General features: G+C 37.6%; 3 protein-coding genes across 5 annotated transcripts in view; 1 reads left to right on the forward strand and 2 right to left on the reverse strand.

The window, feature by feature from the left end:
- Positions 1-1,816, reverse strand: part of LOC101161977 (rho-related BTB domain-containing protein 2) — a 37,467-nt gene extending 35,651 nt beyond the window's left edge. The window contains exons 1-3 of one of the 3 annotated variants that reach the window (XM_023958533.1): positions 1,654-1,816; positions 1,159-1,229; positions 990-1,087 (exon numbers count right to left, since the gene is read on the reverse strand). The gene's annotated coding sequence lies outside the window, so the exon portion shown is untranslated. Of the gene's footprint in view, positions 1-989; positions 1,088-1,158; positions 1,316-1,641 lie in introns of those variants that run through there. The other 2 variants (XM_023958532.1, XM_020706002.2) reach the window with 2 other exon arrangements.
- A 13,050-nt stretch (positions 1,817-14,866) lies between these two features.
- Positions 14,867-19,492, reverse strand: wdr54 (WD repeat domain 54). The gene is made up of 10 exons (XM_023958534.1): positions 19,376-19,492; positions 18,911-19,194; positions 17,675-17,737; positions 17,461-17,527; positions 17,255-17,311; positions 17,050-17,177; positions 16,835-16,935; positions 16,021-16,183; positions 15,308-15,382; positions 14,867-15,218 (listed from the first exon to the last, which is right to left on the reverse strand). Exons 2-10 carry the CDS (start codon positions 19,133-19,135, stop codon positions 15,087-15,089), a joined length of 1,011 nt encoding a protein of 336 aa, XP_023814302.1. The 5' UTR covers positions 19,136-19,194; positions 19,376-19,492; the 3' UTR covers positions 14,867-15,086.
- A 1-nt stretch (position 19,493) lies between these two features.
- LOC101162452 lies at positions 19,494-21,741 on the forward strand. Its single transcript, XM_004072454.3, has 5 exons — positions 19,494-19,591; positions 20,082-20,177; positions 20,295-20,501; positions 20,598-20,753; positions 20,843-21,741. The coding sequence occupies exons 2-5, from the start codon at positions 20,166-20,168 to the stop codon at positions 21,665-21,667; spliced, it is 1,200 nt and encodes a 399-aa protein (XP_004072502.1). The 5' UTR covers positions 19,494-19,591; positions 20,082-20,165; the 3' UTR covers positions 21,668-21,741.
- Positions 21,742-23,686: the final 1,945 nt, after the last annotated feature.

A 23,686-nucleotide genomic window follows, 5' to 3' on the forward strand; every position in this document is an offset into this window, starting at 1 on the left:
TCAGACTGTGTATCCAAGCTGAATCTACAGTATTTTTTCAGACTATAAGTCCCATTGATATATAAGTTGCACTTTGGGGAGAAATTAATTTAGGAGAACAGAGAGCAGACTTTTCTACTTGAAAGGTAAATCATAATAACGGGATAGTTAACAATAATAGACTGAATATATGCATGCTTTACTGCCATAATTCGTTGATGCTTCTTTAGCTTTCTGAAACATAGTAGGAATCGAGTACATCAGCGCAACATATGAACAATTATTCAGAAAACCATAAAAAACATGCTAACAAGTCAACTAAACTCTAAACTATCGCTTTAAATCACTAAATCCATTGAATTGTGGTGACATAGAACAATTCAGCCAAGACCAGCTGAGTGGCGCTTCTTCCTCTGTGTTGTAAAAAACAAATAATACTCACCTACGGTGCCCTCTAGTGGTTGTTGCTGTTTATTTTATTTATATATAAGTCACAGCTGAGTATAAGTCGCATACTTGGCCAAACTATGCAAAAACACTATTAGTTTTTTTTTTTTTTAAAGACAAATTATTTTCAGTTTAGAAAAAGTTAAAATCACAAGAATGCATCTTTTACTTTTTAAAATAGAAAATATTTTCTGGTGCATGTGCCCCATGAAAATTAACCAAACTTACCACTAGATGATAAGAAATTGCCCCTTCTGGACAGATGCTATAAATCTCATGCAAAAGTTGTTTTCTTTTTGTTTTGTTTTTTTAAACCGGCAAATTAAAACAAAGTGAGGTGACCTCTGACATCCTGAAGCCCTACTTTTTTCTCAGATGAGACATCCTCGTTTTGAACAGAAGTTCAGAAAAGCTGTGTTTGAGGTTTTGCTAAGTCCTCTGCGGTGACTGAACCGTTATGCAACCCCGTCGCTGTCTATCCGTGCCCCTGCACTCTACTCTTCAGACTTTATTTTCTTTCTGGATCGAGCACAGAACCGAACCGCAAACGCGCTCTTACTTACCTCTCAGACTCTCGCCTCCGTGATCAGCTGCCTGAGCTCTCTTCTCCGCCTTTTTCCTCTTCGGTTTACTCTAAGCTGCGCTCGCTCCTCTCCATAAACTGCAAAAAGCAAACACATGAGATCACCTCCTGGGCATTCCTCTGGATGACAGCACCGGATCAAAACTCACAGAAGCGATCGCTCGAAACTCTTCAAACCACGGGGCTTCTTCTCCTTCTTCGCCTCCTGCTCGGTGCAGATCTGCCAGAGCGGACACGAGAAAACATAGTCTAGTAACCGAGAGACGCCGGGAGGAATGCAATTACACGAGGACTGTTGCATATTGCAAAAGCTACAGACAGCCCCCTCCGACCCCCCCCCCCCCCCCCCCCCCATCCGCCTCCCTCGTCTGAGTTGTTCGCTTGTGGTCCTGATGCGAGTTTTTCCACGCACCCTTTGTTGTTACCGTCACACCTACCGGGAAGGAGCACATGGTGGAGGAAGGGGCGCGTGCTCTTTTGTCTGCTTTCACGCTCTTTTCCCGATAAAACTGATTGTGGTTTCATTGTCACACCTTATTTTCTAGTTTGTGTGTATTTAGCGCACTAAAACCTGAAAGCTACATTTGCATTTACAGTCAATGGGATTAGTTAGTTTGCCTCCTTTTTCTTACCCCTTTTCTCACCGAAATGCTCCTAAAAGTTGAGTCGTCGGTGAAGAGGGCAGCTGCCTCCTTTCTCCTCCCCTAAGTTTCCTTTCTTTGACTCCTGAAGCGGCGGTAGAAGCACAATCGAGCTGAACTCAGAGCTGAAGAGCATCCTTCATCCCTCGCGGACGGCAGCTTCTAGCAACCAGCTCCCTGACGTCAGTCTCGTTATAGCCGCGCGTGCCACACCCATCCATTCATAAAGTGGAGCGCGTGCCAGCCTCCAGGGCCGGGCTCGAGGAGACTGAAAAGTTTTTGCTGTTTTTTTTTTTAATTAGCAACTGAAATCTGTATTTATTTAGCACATGAATTCAATCCATTTGACAACCAAATGTTTGAGGTAATATCATCAATAAAAACAGTTTATCCTAAAGTGTAAAAAAAAAGATATATTTGAACAAGCAAACGCTGTTCATCAAATAGAAACAAGTCACCAGACCTAGTTTACTTTGAAGTTGTTCATGTATGAAGAGTTGTCACATGATGGGGTTAAAGTTGACTAGCCTAAAGTTTCAGTCAAAAGGAGCACAGATGCTATAACAAATGTTATATTTCTCTAAAAAAAGGGTGGGGTGGGGTGGGGGATACAATTACATAATCAAAACTTACAACATGCCAACCACAAAAGAAAATATTCTAGAATTCCTATTAACAATCAATATACTGCACAGGTGGAATCTTTTGGAAGAGGCAGAAAACTTTTGTTATGGTTTGTGATTTTAGCTGAAATATACTGACAAAGCAGTATTTACACTGCTGGTGTCAAAGTTATTTTGGCCATCTGGAATCCTTCTAAACTTTAAAATTTTTATCTTTAAAACGTTTTTTTTGTTTTGTTTGTTTAAAGCCCCACTCCAATGAAAATCATGTCTTTGTTTTTTTACATGTTCCTTTGGCATTTTTTTCATGATGGAGGACATATATAAAGAAAGACAGTATGTTTCTTTCTTGATCCAAATCATTGTGAGTCAGGGCAGCCGAAAATAGGCCGTCGTAAAAAGCTTGCAGCAGTGACATAGAAGCTAAACCGGCTGGCCACAAGCTCCCTGCTCTTCTCTATTCCGATGCATCCACTTGTAGATGACTGCATCCATGTACGTCTTTGTTTTCCTTCTCCTAGCTGGCATCTGGCTCAAAACTGTAGAGCAGATAGCCACAATAATGGACCTCATTTTTGTTCCACAGGTCATGTTATGTGTAAACTAGTGGAAGAGCAAGTAAACATGATGGGAAATGGGGGCGGGCTTTAAAATTCTTTTTAAACAAGGTTTAGTTTTTTTTGTAAAAGAAATAAAAACCATAAAGTTCAAGTATTCCATATAGTTTAGATCCATGAAAATGAGCGAATCTTGATGGGCATTATAGAGGCCTTGACCTTTTGGCAAAAGAAATAAAAACATAATTAAAAGACCAATGGGAACACTTTTACAATAACTCAATAGATTATTAATCTGTAGTTATGGATAATAGAGCCCAAACTAATTTGTATTACTCAAGGCTGCGATGCCTATTTTAGTCCAATTTGTTTTAAATATTCTTCTTTCTAATGCTGACAGCTTGTGGTGCACATGTGAAGCAACTTTTGAAAAATCAATGAGCAGTTCTAACAAAAATAGACTGGACTTTATTCTCCAGATTTTACTATTTAGTTAGACTTGGCAAAAAATATTAAGCGTAATTATTTATAAACTCACCGAGACCAGATTTTATTTTTAAAAATGTGTATCAACATGCTGGTTCCAAAATAATACATACTTTATGCACTTGTCCTTCATTAAAAGATGTTTTGACAAAAATATTTTTGATTTTTCAATTTAAAAAACAAACAAACAAGGAACCATTCCAGATCAAAAATCAAGTTTAAAAGTCATAGATCACAACAGCTCATGATTAAGGAAGCATCTCACTTTTTATGTACCGGTAATCAGTTTTTTTGTGTGTGTGGCATTTTTAGATCATATTTTAGATGCTTTTTTGCTCACGGCATTATGGAGTTCCTTTTTACCTCAAATGCTGATGATCTTTGCTCAGTGGCTCTGGCTGCTGACCTAAACATGTCCACCTGAGCCATTCTTTACACAAGGGCTGTAGAAATTACCCAATGTGTATTCAGCTGAAAGCTTCCCTAAACCCTCAGTTTCATCCTTTCCATTACACACCCAGTACAATTTTAAACCTGGTCGGATGGCAAAGACTGAAAAACAAAAATGTAGTAAAGTACAGGTATGACCTATTTCTTGTATGATCATGGTCATTGTTTGGCAGAATTTCTTGCAAAACAGAATCAAGCTCGCACGTATGCACGCACACACATGCAGACACACAGGATGTTCTTTTTAGCAATTGTTAAGTATATACTTCCATATAAAGCTTGTAATAATTCACACAATGATGCCTGTGACCTATGAAAGCCACAGACAAAGGAAAACATTTGGCAAAATAAAGCATCTTAATTTTTTTCACAAATGTACCTAAAAAAACAGTTGGTGTCAAATGTGACAAAAATCATCTGATATTTAGTCCTAGATAGTTAGCTGTGACATTATTTTGTGTCTTCTATTTTTCTCATCAACTTTGTGGCATCTTTTTAAGGGTGTTGTCGTTCAGGCTGTTTGTTTGCCCTTCCAGTGTATTGACAACACTTTCTTAACCATTCACTGTAAGGGAGAGGTTAAAACTCAGTCCAGTCTTAGTCACAAGCAACACCTTTCTTTTCTGCTACGTGATAAAAGTCACAGGAGGTATGATGCATGCCGTATATGCAGTATAGTTTTAGACAAACCCATTGCTCAGCATGCTCCACCTTTGTTCTTTCACAAAAATGTATTTGTCTTCTATAACCAATCCTTCTAGTTGGTCATAGAAACTCACCACAAACAGCAAAAATCCAAAAACTTGTTTTGACACTAAGCAACACAAAAACAAAGGTTCAGTATGATGACAACAGTGTAACATACTGTAGAACTTTATTTTTCACCTTTTTTGACACAAAGGCTGTAAAAGCAAGGTGGGGAAAAAGCATTCATTGTCTGGAATAAGTTATATTAAGTAGTGGTATGTATATTTCATTGGCTGGCCCTGTGACAGGTTAGCAAGGGGTGCATGTGACCACCCCCTTCTCTTTTACTATATGAATACTTGTATGGTGTTTCTAGGTTCTTGGTGCCTGTTGAATTAAAAAGGTCAATTTGATGGTTAACCCCAATTTGTAGACAACGCAGCACCACAAAATTACATTTTCCAGATGTTACTTTACCATTGACCCAGAAAATGTACCTCTTACAGACACTAAGTTGCCATACACAACATGACTTGGTAAAGAGCTGATGGACTCCTGACTAATAGGTGAAAAGTTGAGGATGGGTTGAATCAGCACATTAATCTCTTTCAAATACATTTCAAAGCTCATACGGATTTTAAAACATCCCCTTTTGGGTGAGAAAAAAAAATATGCAGACAACATGTTTCTTTAGAACATTCATATCTCAAATGCAGGAATCCTGTTCAGCTAAACCTCAAAGTCATCATCCTGTGACGAGAGCAACTTGTCCAGGCTTGCTCTAACCTCAGTATGTGTCGAGTTCTAGGCAACCATCGTCAAGATGTGGCTGGCAGGCCCTGATTAATCGCACGTACACACAAATGTGCACACTCCACTGTGGATATGTGCTGGAGAATCATGCTGCAACTAAAAGTGTACCTTTGGAATGAACTGAAATAAGACAAGAAAAAAGTAGATACTTCTCTTTCTTTCCCACATACAGCAGTTTTGCTGATCGGCTAGACTGCCTGTCAAAGAGTTGTCGAAGTATTCATTTCAGTCAGTCTCTTGGTTTTCTTTAGCTCTTTTTCTCTGCTGTTCTTCATTTAATACATGGGCGGGCTAAAGCTTTATAGCAAAGTCTCTTGCGTTGCACATTTTCATTGTTGGGCTGTAATAGCACTATTGATGCAGCCTCATTGGCACAAAAGAGGTATAATGGGAGATCCACATGGTTCACCCCCTTGCTGTCAGTCTATTTTTCTGAGGGGGCAAATTGCTGATCGTTGTGGTGTGAAAGGCCCATGGCACCAACCCTTCTGGAAAAACACAGCTGCCATTGAATTTCCAACCCATACATAAACAAACAATGCACAAAGACCATCTTTGCCCCACACAGTTCAATTTCACTCAGCAACTCTGGGCCGCCAATGTGGTGTGTCACAATGGCTTTTGACACGAGCCATCAAATGACCACAATAACATAACGCTGGCTGCAGACAGACTACAATGGGCCTGAAAGCCTCAGCTTTTCTTCTGCTCCATCTGTCAGACAAAGCAGTTTTATGGATGTACCAACTGAGCTCGGACAAGTGCTCTCAACAAAAAAAGGCACTCACTGTTTCATTCCAGCCATTGATGCCTGCACTACAAATATCAGCGGCGTCTAGAAGTTTTCTTTTCATGTTGACAGGTATTGCACACGTCTGGCTTGACACATTTTATTCAGAATAGATTTGCTTGTGTTAAAGGACTTTGTCACACACATGTAATTCTCCATGGCTCAATTCTGTCAGAGGAGTTATATCATCTGACTTTAAGAGGGAGCTACTTATAATCTTTAACAATCATCTGTATGCCTTTACATGAACATTTCATACTAGGAAACTGCCTAGAATGACCTGTTAAAATCCCTGCTCAGATGAATGTCATTATTCCAGAAGTATCAGCTTTGGCCAAACCGGGTGACAAACCAGCTGGACCTGCTAGGAGAAATACGTTTTACAGGCGTTTTTTTTTTTTGTCAGGTTGCCAAAAATGAATAAACTAAAAGAGCACTTTCATATCTGTCTGCATTGCATTTTATCTATTTACCTATTTGTCTATTCCACACATGTGGTAGACAAACATTTAGAGGGTAAAAAAAAAAGGAGGGATTTGCAAGATTTTTTTTAAGACTGACATGCCGTGTGTCACTCTGTCAGTGAGGACAAAGATCAAAGAAATAACATTGTAGCCCCCACCAAGAGTTAATCCCCCACGCCCTCCATGCACACAGACACCTCCATCAAGGGGTGCGTTCTCTGCCAGTTGGGCACCTGGCCTCTTTTGCCCACTGTCTGAGCTGCCTGCGTCCCCGAAGGGTGTCAGTTAGGTGCTATGAATAGACAAGCGCGGATGCTCAGTGCTGTCAGCTGGGCATTGGCACGTGGGGTTCATGTCAGCATGACTGCAGCGCAATACTCTCAATTGGCGTCACCGCTCCGACTGCACATTGGGGTCACCATGGAAACAGGGATGAGTAGAGCTAAAACTGCCCGGACATCCATTGGCTGCCTTTTCCCAGACAAACTCTGATGTCTTCATTCGTCATTTGTCCTCTTTCCTCGTCCCTTCTGTGTTTCCTCTTTACATTATACCAATATGATGCTTTGCATAGATGTATGTATCATGGTCCTTCTTTTTTTTCTTCCTTTTTTTTTTTTTACCAATAAGATTGTTGTTTTTGTGGTCTAAATTAAAATATAAAATCAATGTTAATGCAATCCAAAATGTATTCATGAAGGCCTGGAGCCTCGAATTTTGAAATGCTTCTTTGTGTTTGCCATCATTGGAAGGTCAGTTGTTACAGCAGTAACTTCTATTTTTTTCTCTGCAAGCCTAACCTCCTGCTCTTTTTTGTTGGTCCATGCAGTGTGGAAGTGAAAGCCCATAATGGAAATGCGTGGATCAAGTTATTTCTCTTTAAAAAGAGTTTTCCCAGGACAAATACGCAAGTTAACGTGTTTATACTTTCGCTTCATTTACCACTTTGTGATTAATCACATCATGTGTCCTAGGTGACAGGCCAGCTGGCAGGGGATGGTCGTGAGTTAATAAACAAGAACAAAGATGAGTTAATCAGCAGCTAGCTGTTTCCTTCCTGTCCTTCCCAGGTCTTTTCGGTTGTTTTGCTCTGAACCAGGACTGCTTTTTATTTAGAGGCACTTAAAACAAAATTTTTACAAAATTGACCTTTTACTCAACTTTCATCTGACATGATTCATGATATAATGACATACGGCTATGTGAGAAGTTGTATCGCATAGAGAAGTTAAAATTCCAAAAAACAATAGAAAAACAAAAAGTGAAGTGGCAGGCAGTTGGAAAAAGGTGAAACAAATGTAACCTTTGACTACATCAGTGCTCAATGTCATTGTTCCTTTATTTCATTGCATAGTATTTTACAGTTTTTACTAATACATCACAACCTTTAGCCAGAAAAAAACACATTTTACAGAATGACAAAAAAGGCTTTTGCTTTACACAAATTAGTTGTAATGGACAAAAGGGCATACATTTAAGATATGGGATTTTTAACAGATTTTTCATCTTTTTCTTTGGTTGAAAGAAACGAAGAGTTCAAGTTCAGCTCACTGACTAGAAGGTGGCCCATGCAATTCAATGGGTATGCAACAAAAAAAAATAATCTCTTCACCTTGAAGGTCCTTTATGGGGGATATGAGAGATTCACACTGAAATGCTGTCTTTGATTTTGCCAAGCCTGAAGAGATGTAATATTACAAACATTATATATTTGAACTACTCTTTTCATACACATTATGAGGACATTGTTCTAGAAGGTTTTAAAGACCCACTTAGATGAAAATTGGGTGTTTGGTGTTTTTAACATGTTCTTTCTCACGATGGAGGACATGTATAAAAGAAATTCAGCTCAAAATTGCATTTGCTGAGTATTTCTTTATTCAGATTGTTGTGATTTAGGAGAATACGAAAAAATCCTGTTGGAAAGAGTTTGTGATGTATAAACTACAATTAGCAGGCTGCCTGACCTGCTCCATTCTCCACTTGTAGACGACCAGATCCATGAACATCTTTGTTTTCCTCGCCTAAGCTTGTACCTGACTCAAAATCGTATGACTGGATTGCTCCAATATTTCTCACCAGTTTTGTTGTACCTGTAATGTTAGGTTGGGGTTGTGAGGGACTATAACCTTGCATGAGACTGTGTACAGATGAATGTTGGGAAGTAAGGGCGGGCTTTCTCAGTGCCAACCTTCCGGACGACAAATTCTAATGAACTGCTGCTCTACAGACACCATGCCCTAGAAAAATAGAAAATTATTTGGTTTTTTTTTGCCTCAAAACGCATAATCATAATCAAAAGACCACTTGGAACGCTTTTAGAATGAATGAAAAGATGATCAGAGTGGGATTTTAAGTCATTTTTTAAACCCGAACTATTCTAAAACTTTCTTCTTGGATTGAAAATCTAAGGAAGTGTTGACTTGTATTTGGACAATTGTTGAGATAAACTTCACAAACAATAATAAAAAAAATTTTAAAGAGGCAGTGAAGTCTGAGATGAATTTGTGCGACTTTGGAGTAAACGGCAGAAGTGTCCAGTTCTGGGACATTTGCCTTCAAACGTCTTTTTGTGTATATAAGGAAGAATGGACTCCAAATCATTAGTGAATACCTAGTTCAGCCACACTAGAATGTACCTGCAATATGTTGGCTTTTAAAAGGGAACAACTTGAAAACAAACATTTGGTCTTTCGGCAAAGTATTTCAAAAACACTCGTTTGTGGTTTCAAAAAGTTAAAGAAGCTTTTTAACAGTGGAAATATCTTCAATTTTCTTAACTGTTGATCCGATTTTTAGTTTTCCATTTTTATTCTTCTTCAGCAAACAGTTGAAGATATAAACCTTTAGCAACACAATAAAAATCACGGCTTAGTCGACCATTAAATGGAATATTTTTTGACCAAGTGGGAAATCATGGTTCTAAAGAACCATGACAGAGCATCATTGTTATTGTGAAAGATGAGGTAACTAGAAGAAGGCAATATTGAAATGAGGGAAAACATGGAACTGTGGATTATTAAATGTGTAAATGGGACATTTATTGTCAAACATTAAATTTGAGAGTCTAACAATCAACACCTTTAATGAAGGTGTTAATTTTCGATAAACCATCATATTATGAAAGTTAATTAGTTATGCATAAAAAATGAATTTGAAAGAGTTTGACAACTCTAACATAACCTTTTTTTCACACAGTTTCCTAATATCTTCATGAAACATTGACATTTATACGATACAGTTTCCAGTCAGCATTACAGTTAAAATTGACTAAGAATGATATCATTTTTAATGAATTCTTTCACATTTTCATTGTCAAGCGTCTGGGCCAGACAACAACTTTGTTGACAAGAATGTGATGAGTTGGTCATCATGCCTGTTTAACACTATCTCCTGCCAATGCAACAACTGGAGAAAGAAATGCTCCAGTTTTAAACCAAACCGTGTGTAACACCAGAGAACCGAATCGTGTGGAAAGTGAATTGTTGCATTCCTACTGCACATATATGACACAAGTGTCAAACACAGGCTTTGTGCTAAATTCAGTATTTAATGTTTTTGAGTATATTGCACTTAGCTTAGTAAAAGCCAACGAGGAAGGCTTTTTGTTATTGTCACTCGCTCACTTGCAAATCCAAAAAGGGATTTTTCTGGATTTTTCGCATTTTGTAGTTGTTTTGTCAGACACAAATCAAAGATCGAACCGAAACAAAACTGTGATCCAAAACGGGAGCTTTGAAGTGATTCTTGGAGAAGGTAAGTACTGGCATCCCCAGTAAAGAAAGAATGTAAAAAAAAGAAAATTAAATTAAAAGTTTTTTCTATCTTCCTGTCACCCAGCTCTCAAAAAAACTATAATAATTCCAACATTTTCATTTATGTCATTTGTTTTATATATATATATATATATATATATATATATATATATATATATATATATATATATATATATATATATATATATATATATATATATATATATATATATATATATATAATGCCATAATGGCAATCCTTTGGTAAAATAACCAATATAGTATCAAACTTTGTTGTACCTTCATTACAACTAAAGTGATTGGAAGATGGTTAATTAAGAAACTAAAAGAAATGGGCCTAAATGGATTTTAATGCATCATTTCCTCTATTTGATGCATCTGACTATTCTATTATCTTGTATTGGGATGTTTTCTTTACAGGAACTGTAATTATTTTACTTGTTTGTGATGAGAAACAATAGCGAGTACACGGCTTGACGTTTGAAGGAATCGTCTGCATCTCCTGAAGATGCACCACTTGTCTCTTTCATATTAACCCCATTAGCAGAGTCACTGATGAAGTGTCACAGCAAGGGTTTCCAGGATATGCTTGTTAATGCTCCAAGTCTGTTTAGAGGCCCACTAAGTCTATCGCCTACACAGCAGAGGCCATAAGATGGGTATTTTATGTGGGAGAGCAAGAGCAGTTAAGAATTATAAAAAAGTCTTCACAAGTCCAAAGATTTTGTTTCACAACCGAAAATAAAGAAAGAAAAAATGAAGGGACCTTTGTCACAAATTCTATCATTACAACACAGCAATTACCAACAATAAAATACACAAAAACACATACACGATTGCACACCAATGCAATTTATAAAAATGAGAGTCTGACGTTATTTGGAAGAGAGTCAGGAAAAGGAATCCATCATCATCTGAAGGGTGCCATCTGCACATACAGTACACACATACACACACAAATCAGCAGCGTATAAACGTCAGTCAAGCCAAACAACGCCCTGTGCTAGGCAACCATGCCATCCTGGGGCAGATGGCAGTGTCTGATCATATTTATTTGACTTTAATCTAATGCATTTGAGTCCTGTTGCTTATCCGTGCTCTCCAAATGACATTACAGGGATCATGCAAGGTGTGTGTTTTTATTTTTGCAGATGAGTAGGCGATTGATTTTTTAAGCAACAGTGCATTTATAGAGGGTTGGTATGAGCTACTTCCGGTACGAGTCTAAACCTTCAGTATTTTTTAAGTCTCTATTTTTCTATTTCAAATTTAAAACTAATTTTCAAATTTAAAATCCATATATGTAAAACTTTATTCAGCCATGAATAAAAATCCTTATTCAATTTACAAAACAGCAAACTTTCACAAATTCTCAGTTTAGATTTATTTTGAAAATTAAAAATAATCCCAAAACCCAAAATGAATTTGAATTTTCAAAATCTGAGTGAAAGGCAAACACAGCAATAAGAAATCAAGATGTTTTAATTAAAAAAAAAAATCTGAAATCTTATTCTCATAATGCATTTCTGTGGCCTAATTATTTTTTTATAACTAACAGTTGATGTGTGTGGTGTAACGATGTCGTTCTCTGTGGTAAAACCCTGTGGTACAAGTTGCTTTACCCACATTCCATTGTTTAACAAGGCATAAATCGATCCACAATAACCTGCTGACCCACCCACTTTTGTCAAAACTTCGCTTCTTTTCCAGACCTTCCCAAGTCATCTTGTTGCTCCTGTCACTCCACATTCCAATGAAGTTCACCAGGAAGACAGGAAAGTTCTAAACCAACGACTCTCTTCTTATTTTGTTGTATAATCATTTATTTGTAAATTTATGTTACGAGTTAGGAAAGATGTCGGAATTTTCACTATGCCTTCACAATACATCAAACCATACATATACATAAGTTGGGCTTTTTGGGGGTTTCTTTAAAAATTGTGGGGTTTGCATAACAGAAGGAAGTTTCTCAGATGTATTGACACCACCCACCACCACTATGAGGTGAAGAAGCTTCAAATATTGTAAGCAGAGGGTTCTTTCATAAAGGATGTTTCAATGCTAAAGGTGATTGAACAATGTATTGAAACTTCTTTGGCTTTTTTTTTTTTGCTATTGTGGCTGTCACTTATATATTTTCAGATAAATCAGGGTGAGGCTCCCTCAGGCACTTCCACTCCCTCTTGAAAATGTAGCGACGCCTTGAGCACCTGTACATTCACATCAGAGTAAGTCTCTGCTCCCCAGACCAATGCACTCACCTGCTATCCCTCTAGCACCGTGCCTTGTGTACAAAACACAAGCTACAGATTTGTGGAAGATACAGGCCACATAGAAGATGGGTCACTCGATTCCTCCCAGGAAAAAGTACCGGTATGCTTGCCAGTTCCTTTGTCTGTTGCTCTTAAGCAATCAGTTCCCCAGCCGTCAAATAGTAACCTTGATTACAAGCAACCTGTTCAGGGCACAGCTATTTCTTCCAAGGGTAGCTGTGAAATTCTCCCCTCAGACTGCTGCCCTGAAAAGCATTCCAGCTCATTAAGCTGCATTAACTCCAGATTCATCTCACTGAAATATGAACATCTGAGCAAATTGTCTTGTAACTGCCTATTAAGTAAATTTGAATGGTTGTTTTCCACTTTCCTAAATGTTAAGATGTCACTTTATTTCATTTTACTACGACTTGACACTAATTTGAAACCAAAATTATTGCAAAACACTTTTCAAAAAAAAATTAAAAAATAACTGCTGTTTGACGCCCATCTGTTTGTTTCTCCAACACTGACAGCAACACATTTCCAAACTTCAAGGTCTATTTATACCACATATCTGCTGGAGATGGTTTCCCAATGGCTGCTCTGTCTGGGGTGTCAAGCTGGGGGGGTTTAGAGTCCTCATCCCCCTGTTGAATCTATGTCCCAGAAGGCTTAGTGACACAGGCCCAGGCAGCTGCCGCAAAGCCGGATGGGTAAGGAATAAATTGCTTTGTCTCCTCCAGAGGAATGAAGACATACAAATAAACACAATCAGAGACAGGTTTCTACCACACCAGAAAAGTCACCAGGTTTTAACTGGCATGGATGGACAAACCTGTTTTGGAGCCATGGAATCTGATGATCCGGATTTGGCCAGAATGGATGGATGGCTCAACTTAATTAATGAAAAAATGTTTTCCTATGAAAAATAAAACACAACAACAATGCTGCAAAAGAAAATGTATGCATTATCTGAGAGGAGGAAAAAAAAACATGGTTTCTTGCTTTTTGGATTTTATTTTAGGGTCAGTCCACAAAGATGGACATCCAGGTCTGAGAGCAGCTTGTGTTGAGATGTTTGTGGGCACAGCTGTTTCCAACACCAAAGAGCCAACTATTGACAAGCGCTGTGGCAATGCACAGCCTGAGTGGCCCTGAGGCTATGCATGGGGGCAGACAACAGTTCAAACAGGTACCAGAGAATGACAGGCTTTTGGCTTTTTCTGATTATGAATCGTCCTTTTTTTTTCTCAGCTGCTTTTCTAACAAGCAGTTTTGCTTCATTGCAAAGCCTCCATGTTTTCAAAGTCCTTCGCTTCACCTATGTGTCACTTTAAAGCATTTTTTCTTTCTCTGCACTCTTCCAGTTATGTAATCTCTGTGTCTAGGTCCCTTGGTCCCACATATTGACACTGTCCCACAATGCTGGCTGACCAGTTTCAGGAGAATCTATGGAACAATAACCATGAACTAATTCATCAAACATGTTTTAGAGTGACAGCAGTTGACCTGGCTAAATTATAAGCTTCACTATTTTTGGAACCCACCAAATTTAAGTTACATAACTTGCCATGTGTGGGTTCAAAACAATCTTCTCAGCTGATGTTATGTGATCTGTGTTGACAACAAACCTCAAAAGGCATGGCCTCTGGGATTTGATACATGGTTAGCACCTGACTGACAACCACCATACAAGTCTTAATTGACCTGATTCCTATCTTGTCAGATTGATACTTGGTTGGTAAAATAAAACATACAGTTAATTTAACCTATGAAAAAAACTTTGAACTGTTTTTTTTTTCTCTTCTAAGGATAATAAATATCCCTATACTTGGAAATCTTTTTCTCTGAAGGACTCTGTCATGTGCAGTCTTGCACTGGTATTTGAAAAATGTTCATGATCTTATGAAGCATTTTCTACCCATAAAAACTGCTAAACCAAAACTACAGAATGGAATTTAGATTTACCAAAATAAAATGAAACTGTTAAAAAACAAATAGCTCTTTAAATCACTCTTAATTGCCAACATTTTTGGGGCTGTAAACATCCCCCAAAAGTTAACCAAGAATTAAAATAAAGTATGAGCTCATTTTGGGACTTGTGATGTGCCCGTATTTACAAGCTAATGAAAGAGATATGACTCTGTCCGTGACACCGAACCTCAATGTGGGCTTTCTGAAACAGCATATTTACAATCTTTTAGGTCACTCCAGCTCATACTTCATTGAACTCTGTTTGGGTTCTACTAAAAGAAATAAGCTCCACAGCCCCCTCTACTGTTGGACTGGTAAAATTGCACAGTCAAAACCAAATACAATCTTTCATAAATCTTTACTGGTGCAGGTTTTTTTAACAATAAATTGTGTGTGACATAATACAATTGGTACTAAAAAAATGAGATACATTTGCACGTGAATAAAAACTTTAAATACCCTGTTTCAATGCATTACTTATTTATCTTTATCTAAGACAATGTATGAATTGCTTTAATCCCAATCTATACCAAATACAATTTCATAAATGGAAACATAAAGCTATGTTTGGGTGTAGCGGATAATTTCACTCAGATCGTAGCCTGTCACTGCAAAGGCATATCCATCGCCGTCACAGAATTTGGCCCCACAGATTTGTGTGTCCGTCACGCATTCATTATGTAAATGTGCAACCTGCAAGGAAAGTACAACAAATTGGTAAGAATCTCATTTCAGGTCTGAAAAGTGAGTAATAATGGGCCAAATATGACTCATTCATTTACCTCTACAGAATTGGTCTCTGGTGTCACAGACAGGTGCCACACCCTGACAAAAGAGTCCTCAGCAGCAGAAAGGAGCTAAAATAAACGTTTAAAAGAATATCTTCTCAAACGGTTTTCACTGGTTAAGAAAAGGTATATTAAAACAGAAAAGTTCTGCGTTCAAATTAATTTAAAATTTAAAATACATTGATTCGATTGTGATTTAGAAATCTGACTATCACACAAATGAGAACATTTCAGTAATTGATCTGGCTTGTTCCATGTCCTGCAGCATATCTTTGTTCTCTCCTTCTTTCAGTAATTTTCTATTGTTAAAAGTAGCCAGTGTCAGAATTTTTTAGAAACCCGCTCCAATAAAAATAGTTTTTTGTGGGTCCCCGTTGGTGTTATTTTTTGATGACGAAGAACATGTATTAGCAAAATTGAGCTCAGACAATTGCAGACAAATAGATCCATGTCTTTGATTTGCTTGTCTGAGCTCAGAATTGTACAGTTGGACAGCTCTGATATTGCTTAGCTTGCTTACTCTGCATAGAGATTCATTTATCAAACCATTCTCAAATGGTTTAAGAATTCTAGTATACAGTCATTCCTAGTGTTCATTTTTTAACTTCAGATTCTTAAATTAAATACCTAAGCGATGATGGCATTTCTTTTACCGGTACCTTTTTTTAAAAAAAATTATGAAACAAAATATAATTCAGAAAGCTCACCAGTCCAGAAAAGGGAGCGATGTCCAAGGAGTATATCCAGCGGGCGTGAGCGTTAATCTCAGACTGCAGAATTCCTGTCACTGCTTCATAGATGCGGATCTGGCCCGAGCCATATCCTGCCACTACTGTACCTTTCCACAACTTGACAGATGAGCAAGATATGCTGAAAGCAGAGAGAAGCATAAAGGATCAATGCCATCCAGTAACAAGGAAAAAAGATAACAGATTTTAGATTAGAGAAGCACAGGAAATAAAAAAGAATCAAAGGATGATAGAAAAAGTCTATCATTTAGATAGACATACATTCTGATGTGATAAACATAAGGAAAAAAAACATAAAAGGAAATGAATGATAAGAAAGCATCTCTAAAGTTTAAACTATAGTGGCCCTGAAGTGCAAATCACATCAACACAAAAACATAGTGAACATCATAATGACAAATAACAAAACAAATATTAAAAACACAATATGAGCTTTCAGGAATCAAAACATATTTCCAAAAAACCAAAACACAATTCCAAAAAAAAGGAACGTAATAAAAATAAAACATTTTGGGAAACAGAAGTAATTTCCGGAAATCAAAATGAAATGCAAAAAAAAAAAAAAAATGAAACAAAAGAAGAAACCGCATGCGTTTGCAAAAACTCAAACGTCAAGTACCTTTTAGGGTTTCATATTGCGTTTCATATTTTTAATTTCCTTTTTACAGCCACCGTATGAAACAAAGTATTGTTCTGTTATTGTGCAATTGTAATTAGTACTGTTCCAATGTAGGCAAAAAACAAAAAACACAATAACTATAACAGAACTTACTCCAAACCAGCAATCTTATTAAGAAGTTGAAATTCCTCTCCAGACTTCCACACACACAGGCTGCCCCCGTCATCAACAGTCACCAGGTTTGCTACACACTCCTGAGGACCAAAGCATGTAAAGACATGGTTATAGAATATCTGTAGACCATCAAAGAATACTATAAAATATCCGTCATGAGGAGATTAACAGACCAAACCAACAGCTAATGGTACCTGGCTGCCAGAACACTCTGCTGCTATGTCAGTGATGGATTCCTTGTGCTCCTCGAGGACTTCAGACAGCGTGATGTTACTTCCTTTACTGGGAATGTCAAAAACTAGAATAGCGCCTGATGAAACACCTGGAGAAAAAGTAATCAAATAAACTCAAGACTTTTGGGATACATGATCAAAAAGTGTTTCAAAAGCCGATACTTACCCACACAGACGTAATTTTCAGAAACGGCTGCTATGCCTCGAGCAAACACTGCCTGTGCTGGGACAATCAAAATAAAAGCGTTACGCCACAAGGCTAAATGGAAGAATCATCTACTCACAAAAAAAAGAGCGTCAATGTGCAATCATGGATTTAGCAAAAGACACTGCATGTTTTTGAAATAGACTCATATGCTTATATCCGTTTACCTGTGGGGGTTTCAGGTGTGTCAAGTGCATGCCAGTACACCATTATGGAGCCATCAGATTCATACATCTAAAACCAAAAATGTAAACATGAGAGACTACAGAAAAGACAGTGACCACAGTGAATCGCACTTTTTATTGACATTTACTGGGATTATAGCAGAATAAAGCCCTTTTTTTCTTTTATGAAGGCAATAATTGTCAGCAGTCGAATCACCTGAATGCCTTTCTGAGAGGTCACCACCAGCAGCTCACGAGAGGGCAGAACACAGAATGCAGCCTGTAAAAAATACATGTATATTAGCTCTCAGCTTTAAAAAAAGATCTATCTGTATTAATTCACAATGTTAACTTCAAATACATAATGCATCTTTTCAAAACTTAACAAATCTATTTTTTCAGAGTTTTCTTCTATCTTATCTTAGTACCATCAATGTCCATACTAAAGAAGGAGGGATGATCTACCTCTAGTTTCTAAATCTAGTCATTTTTGCAGTGAAGTTAATAATAATATTATTAACTTGTAATAATATTTACAAGTATAAAAAAGGGTTTTAGATACTATCTTCTATGTAGGGCATCATATACATTTGTATGCATGCAAGTATAAGCTGGAACATCACAGCAGTGTACATAATTCCTTAATTTTTCTGTCAATATTTGTAATAAATGTATTTTTATCCAAATATGCTTTAGTTAGACATGCTGTAAGTTTCTATTTTGTACCAATAACATCCTTTCAAGATGAATAAAAAGTACATTTCCTGTTTTTAGTCTAAATATGTGGAGTCAATCTCCAATCGCTGCTCTGCTTCTTTTCCAATCACTCATCTTACTGCTGATTCTGATTATCAGCAGTTAGGAGGAAAAGGAAATGTGAAAAAGCCAGCAGGACAGTGACCCTTGAGCACTAGAGCTTGATAATCCCAGGCCTAAATAGTGTTCAAAATGTAACAGAGGGTATGTAGAAATCAAATCAGATGTTGCTTCGCCTGAAGTTAAACCTACGTGTTTGTACCAACTTTAAGGTACATTCAACGTCCATTGTTTTGGGTTCTTTAAGCCCATCCTATGAGTAAAATGGTTCCAGTTTTTCTTTTCTGAAAACATGTGCATAATGTTTAAAGACCCACTCCAGTCATCTTTTGGTCTATCGTAAATGAATCCCCAATGATCGTTTCATTACGATTATGTAATTTTTTAGTCTAAAAAAAAATTCTAGGACAGTTTCTAGGATATAGTTTCTGCAGGAGTTCATCAGAAAGTCATCTCTGAGTTGTGGGCAGAACTGCTGGCATGGGGCAAGCCCATTCCCCCTTCCCATCACCCAGAACTAAGCTCTCTGTTCACTCCTGCTAATTTCCATTTAATTCAAGCCTTTTGCAGACCATTACATCTAATTATCACATTTCCTGTGATTTTTCACACCGACGTGGCTTGAAGGAAGACTGACCTGCATTATGAGCGACGTGCTTGTAGCAACGTTGGGCTCCTTGGACTGCAGCTGGCGGTGGGAGTAGTTTAGCCCGTCCCAGGACGCGCTGACCATGTTGACCACGTTGGCATGGACCACTGTGAAATAGGTAAGACGCCTCGGTGCGATTCGCAGCACGCTGAGATTATTGTAGAGCGCCGACGCGCTGTTTTTAATCTGGATGCTTTTTTCTTTGTGAAACATGATGATGGAGGAAGCTTTGTCTAACAGGACCCAGACGAAGAGCGGGAGACTTGACCAATCTCTAAGACAAAGGGGAGCAATTGTTACCACGGTTTAATTAACCAAACAAATGAGAGAATGTAATTACTGAGCAGAAAACAGCTCTAAAGTCTAGTACTACTAGCCGCGAGGGGAACATGTTAGCTAAAGACGATTGTCGTGAAAGTACGACATAAAAAAATAAGAGAGCACTTAACATACCTTTATCTCAAATTACACAAATTGGTGCCTTTCTTCCATTAGTTCAGTTTTAACCCCTAAACATAGACGAGGACGGAGCACTTTCTGCATTAGCAATAGGATTACCGATGCGTCCTCCGCAGCCATAGAGACAACGTACTCTTACGTAATACGTCATCACAGCGTGCTCTGTTGCTGAGCAACCGGAGACGCTTGGGGCAGCGGTCGCACAGAACAGTGAGTACAGCTTTAAAGACCTTTTCACGACATATATGTGTTTGAATGTCATTGCAGTGAAGTGGATTGTGAAGTTTGATCTGCTAAAAATAATATGTAAGTGTTATTAAGGAAAAATTAAACGGATTGATGATTTATTTATCTTTGAATGCTCATGGCAAAGCTTAATGTTTACATAGGAGACTCAAACAAAACAACAGTGATCGCAAATTATAATAAAACCTTTCATTCAGAAACAGGATGCAATTAATTATTAATTCAATTTAGATCCAGAAAACAATACAGAACTGTATTTTGAAGGATATTTTTTTAACAAAAACATACAGTTTAACAGCACGCAGAAATCAGAACATTTTTTTAACTTCCATGTCCCTTTAAGGCTCCATATACGGTACGTGAAAAAACCACAACAGTAATGATGTTCAACTAACTCTACTAACTCTTCATTGACTTAGTTTCAAACCTGACATGTGATTCTTCAATTCTCCAGAGAATTACTCAGAAAAAAGGACATCAGGCCATTTGGACCTAATTGTTGAGCCCAGGGGATGCTGATGATGCAGTATGGGAGATTATGGATGAACTAGTAAGCAAACTATCAATACATGTAAAGATAATAAATGACAAAATCTGGATAAAATTCACATTTGAAACACGTGCTATGACCGTTACACATTTAAAGTTTTTGTGTTTGTGTTTGCAGCATTTATCTTATTCTGGATTATGGGCCAAAAAATACCTCACAGACACTTTGAAGTGCCAGATTATGTGCTTAGACAAAGGAGACGGTGCAGGGGAAACATCTAGAACAGAGGACTATGAGCCTTTGCCAGCAACTTTAGATCCCTGGGCTCAAGGATGCTTGCCAGTCGTGAATTTTACACACGAATTTCCCTGCATGTCACCACAGGTAATATTACATCTATTTCATGTTACTGCATTTTGTCTGTTGGACTGCTTGTAATCATAGTTACTTCATAAAGAAGACTTCTCTGTCTTTGAACAGGAGGATGATTCTGACTCTCATCAAGTCCAAGTCAGGTCAAGATGGCCAGTCAGTGAAAGGCTGACGAGCAGCCTTTTGTTGACCAATGAAAAAGGCATTATCTCCTTAGGAGACCCCAGTGGGAGAACATCTCCCACTGGTTGCACCCAACCACAGGTACCAGGTGCATTCTTCCTGCAATTATTTTTCTGCATTATTTTATAATTACACTTGTTGAAACTAAATATCTTTGTATATTTTACCAGGGTGTTCAGATGGATCAGATCCAAGTTCAGACAGATCCAAGTGAGAAAAAGCTTTCTAATGCTGGTTTGTTGTGTTTAACCAATAGTCCACTTTCCATTGAAAAACTAAAAAACACCATGAAGCATATCAGTGACACACAACATCATAAGAATAGTCAGAGTCCCCCACAAAAACGGAATCAAAAGAAAAAGCAGGGCACAAATCTGTCTCCTCAGGCTGATGCAAGCAGATTATTACCACTAATTTCCCACCCAAGTCAAAGAAAAGATGTGGAGGTGAAGAGAAAGAGTACAGGGCAAACTTTTCTGAAACATAAAAATGTGTCAGGAAATTTCCTCAAGGAGAGCAAAACGCCTTCAAGGTTGGATCCTTCATGTTTGCCTCAAAAATGGATTTGCCCACAGTATGAGATTGTTGATTATGTCCACACAAAGCAGAAATCAACCAGAGAAACCAGACAGGAATCAACATTAAGCAAGCAGACAGACTGGATTGAAGCACCACTAAAGCCTTTAACCAGCTCCAAGAATCCGCTAAAAACGACGAACAAGAATACTTTGGATTTTCCCCATTTGTCTAAAATTGAAAGGGAGCCAAACCAGACGAGCAATGTTGGGAGGTTTAACAAAGGTGTTTCTTTCATTGATTCTCAGGGTGTTGAAATCAACCCTCAAGCATGTAAGAGTCCAACAGAACCTACCAAGTTAAAGCCGATCCAAAACCATCCATATGTGCCTTTGTGTTCAGTTGACCAGGTTGCTATAGGTTCACCTCAGGTCTCTTCATCATTTCAGTCTTTGAATGTGACATCTGCCAATAATTAGTGATGAAATGTTATATTTGGCGATGAAGAAGCTATCCGCATACTGTATGAAATAAAAAATATTAATGATTACAACTTGGTTTTTTCCTAGTTTTATCTGGTAGAAGAAAAGCATTGAAAAGGAATCAAACTTTTTAGGAAAGAGGTGATTCTATATTACCGTGAGATACTTTGTACTGATTCATAATCAATTTTAGATGCTCCTGATTGGTGTGTGAGGCCAGGAAGGGTGTCTGTATTATTTATTATTTTTTCTTCTTCATTTAACATAAAATTTTCTGACTTTTATAGTGACAATAGGAACTTTGTCAGTCTATAACTGTAGAAGCTGTTCTTGTGTGTCAGCATCTTCTTGGTCAAACAGCTGATTTGTGTGCTGACCTCCCGCTGGGTGTGGTGGCGTGCGCCTGTAATCCAAGCTTCATGGAGGCTGAGGCTGGAGGATGGTTGGAGCTCAGGAGCTCTGAGCTGCAGTGGACTATGCTGATCGGGTGTCCGCACTCTGTTCCGTATCAATATGGTCTTCCTGGGGGAGCCCGGGACAACCAGGTCGTCTAAGGAGGGGTGAATCGACCCAGGTCGGAAACGGAGCAGGTCAAAGCCCGCGTGCTGTTCAGTCGTGGGATCACACCTGAGAGTAGATGCTGAAGTTCAGCCTGAGCAACACACTGAGACTCAGCCTTTTGACCTACTCTGTGCTCTTCATCACGATCCACCACAGCATAGTTTCACATTTTACAGTAGATTCTTTAAACCTTCTGTCTTCTCTGTTCAATCAAAACGCCTTTGTTTTTCTTCTTCCTACACTCCCCCCTACTGGACAATATAAGCATCAATGTCAACTAAAGTAAAACAATTTTTTCGGGGGATTTTTTGGAAATCCATATGGAATCGTATTGAATTGTTTCAAAAATCATTTTAAAAAGTGTGTTTTTAAAAAGACTGAAAAACTGTCTTGAAAAACACTTTTTTTAAACTGTATACACTATGCTTCCATATTCCACAATGTACTATGATGCTCTTAAATATAATTAGATTTTACTGTGAATTATGACTCTTTCACTTTGCAGTTTTAGTGGCTCATTTTAGCTGATAAGGTGGCCCATTTTACCTATTACCTGTGGCATATCTCTAAAATACGAGACAGGAGATGGTTCAACAGCTGCAGAATATAAACAATAGCATTGTATTCCATAAATTCAGCACAAAAACATTCAAAACAATTAAGAACACAATCAAATGTCATAAATTATTTTGTAATCCATTTCCAAAGAAGTTAACCAAAAACTGACTTAATTGATGTCAATTGATGTCACCTTGATAAAAATAACATACAATCCTAGAATTAAAACAGTTTATTTGTAACAGTAATATTTTAATTTTAACAATATCTTTTGTTTTTCTTTCTGTTTTTTAGTTTTAAAGTTTGTTTATGTTGCCCTATCATACTGAAAGCACTGTAAAAAAGAAAAGGGGTGGAATCTAGTTTTTCTTGTAAAATAATGCTGTCCTGTATGAAATGAAGACTCAGTGTAAATGTCAGACTCAACTGAGTCAATATAGTTGGTCAAATTGTCTCAAACAGTAGATCTGCAATATGAATCCCTCCAGAGCTGTTTTAAAGAAAACAATGAATGTTTGAAGATATGCCACAAAGACATTTAAATTCCTTAACAAAGTAAATAATTCTCAGATGTTTTCACTAATCCTTGTTTCCTTAATCATTCGGTTTTTACATGACCACTTTTTGTGTCAAATAGTAAAAAGCTGCTGTTATTGAGAACCCAATATATTTATATAATCATTTAAATCAAAAACCAGATCTTTTGATTTTGAAGATAAAATAGAAGTGAAGAACATCATATTTTATTAATAAAATCATCCTTTACAAAAGCTGGTAAAAAAAAGTAAAGTAACATAGACAATAAAAGGATTTAAACGAACTTTGGACTTCTGTGTGTGTAAAGAGCAGAGGGTGTGGATAGCATCCTTTGTGACAGTGGATTTTTTTTGCATCTTA

This window comes from Oryzias latipes, chromosome 9 (genome assembly GCF_002234675.1).
Source record: "Oryzias latipes chromosome 9, ASM223467v1".
Lineage (NCBI taxonomy): Eukaryota > Metazoa > Chordata > Actinopteri > Beloniformes > Adrianichthyidae > Oryzias > Oryzias latipes.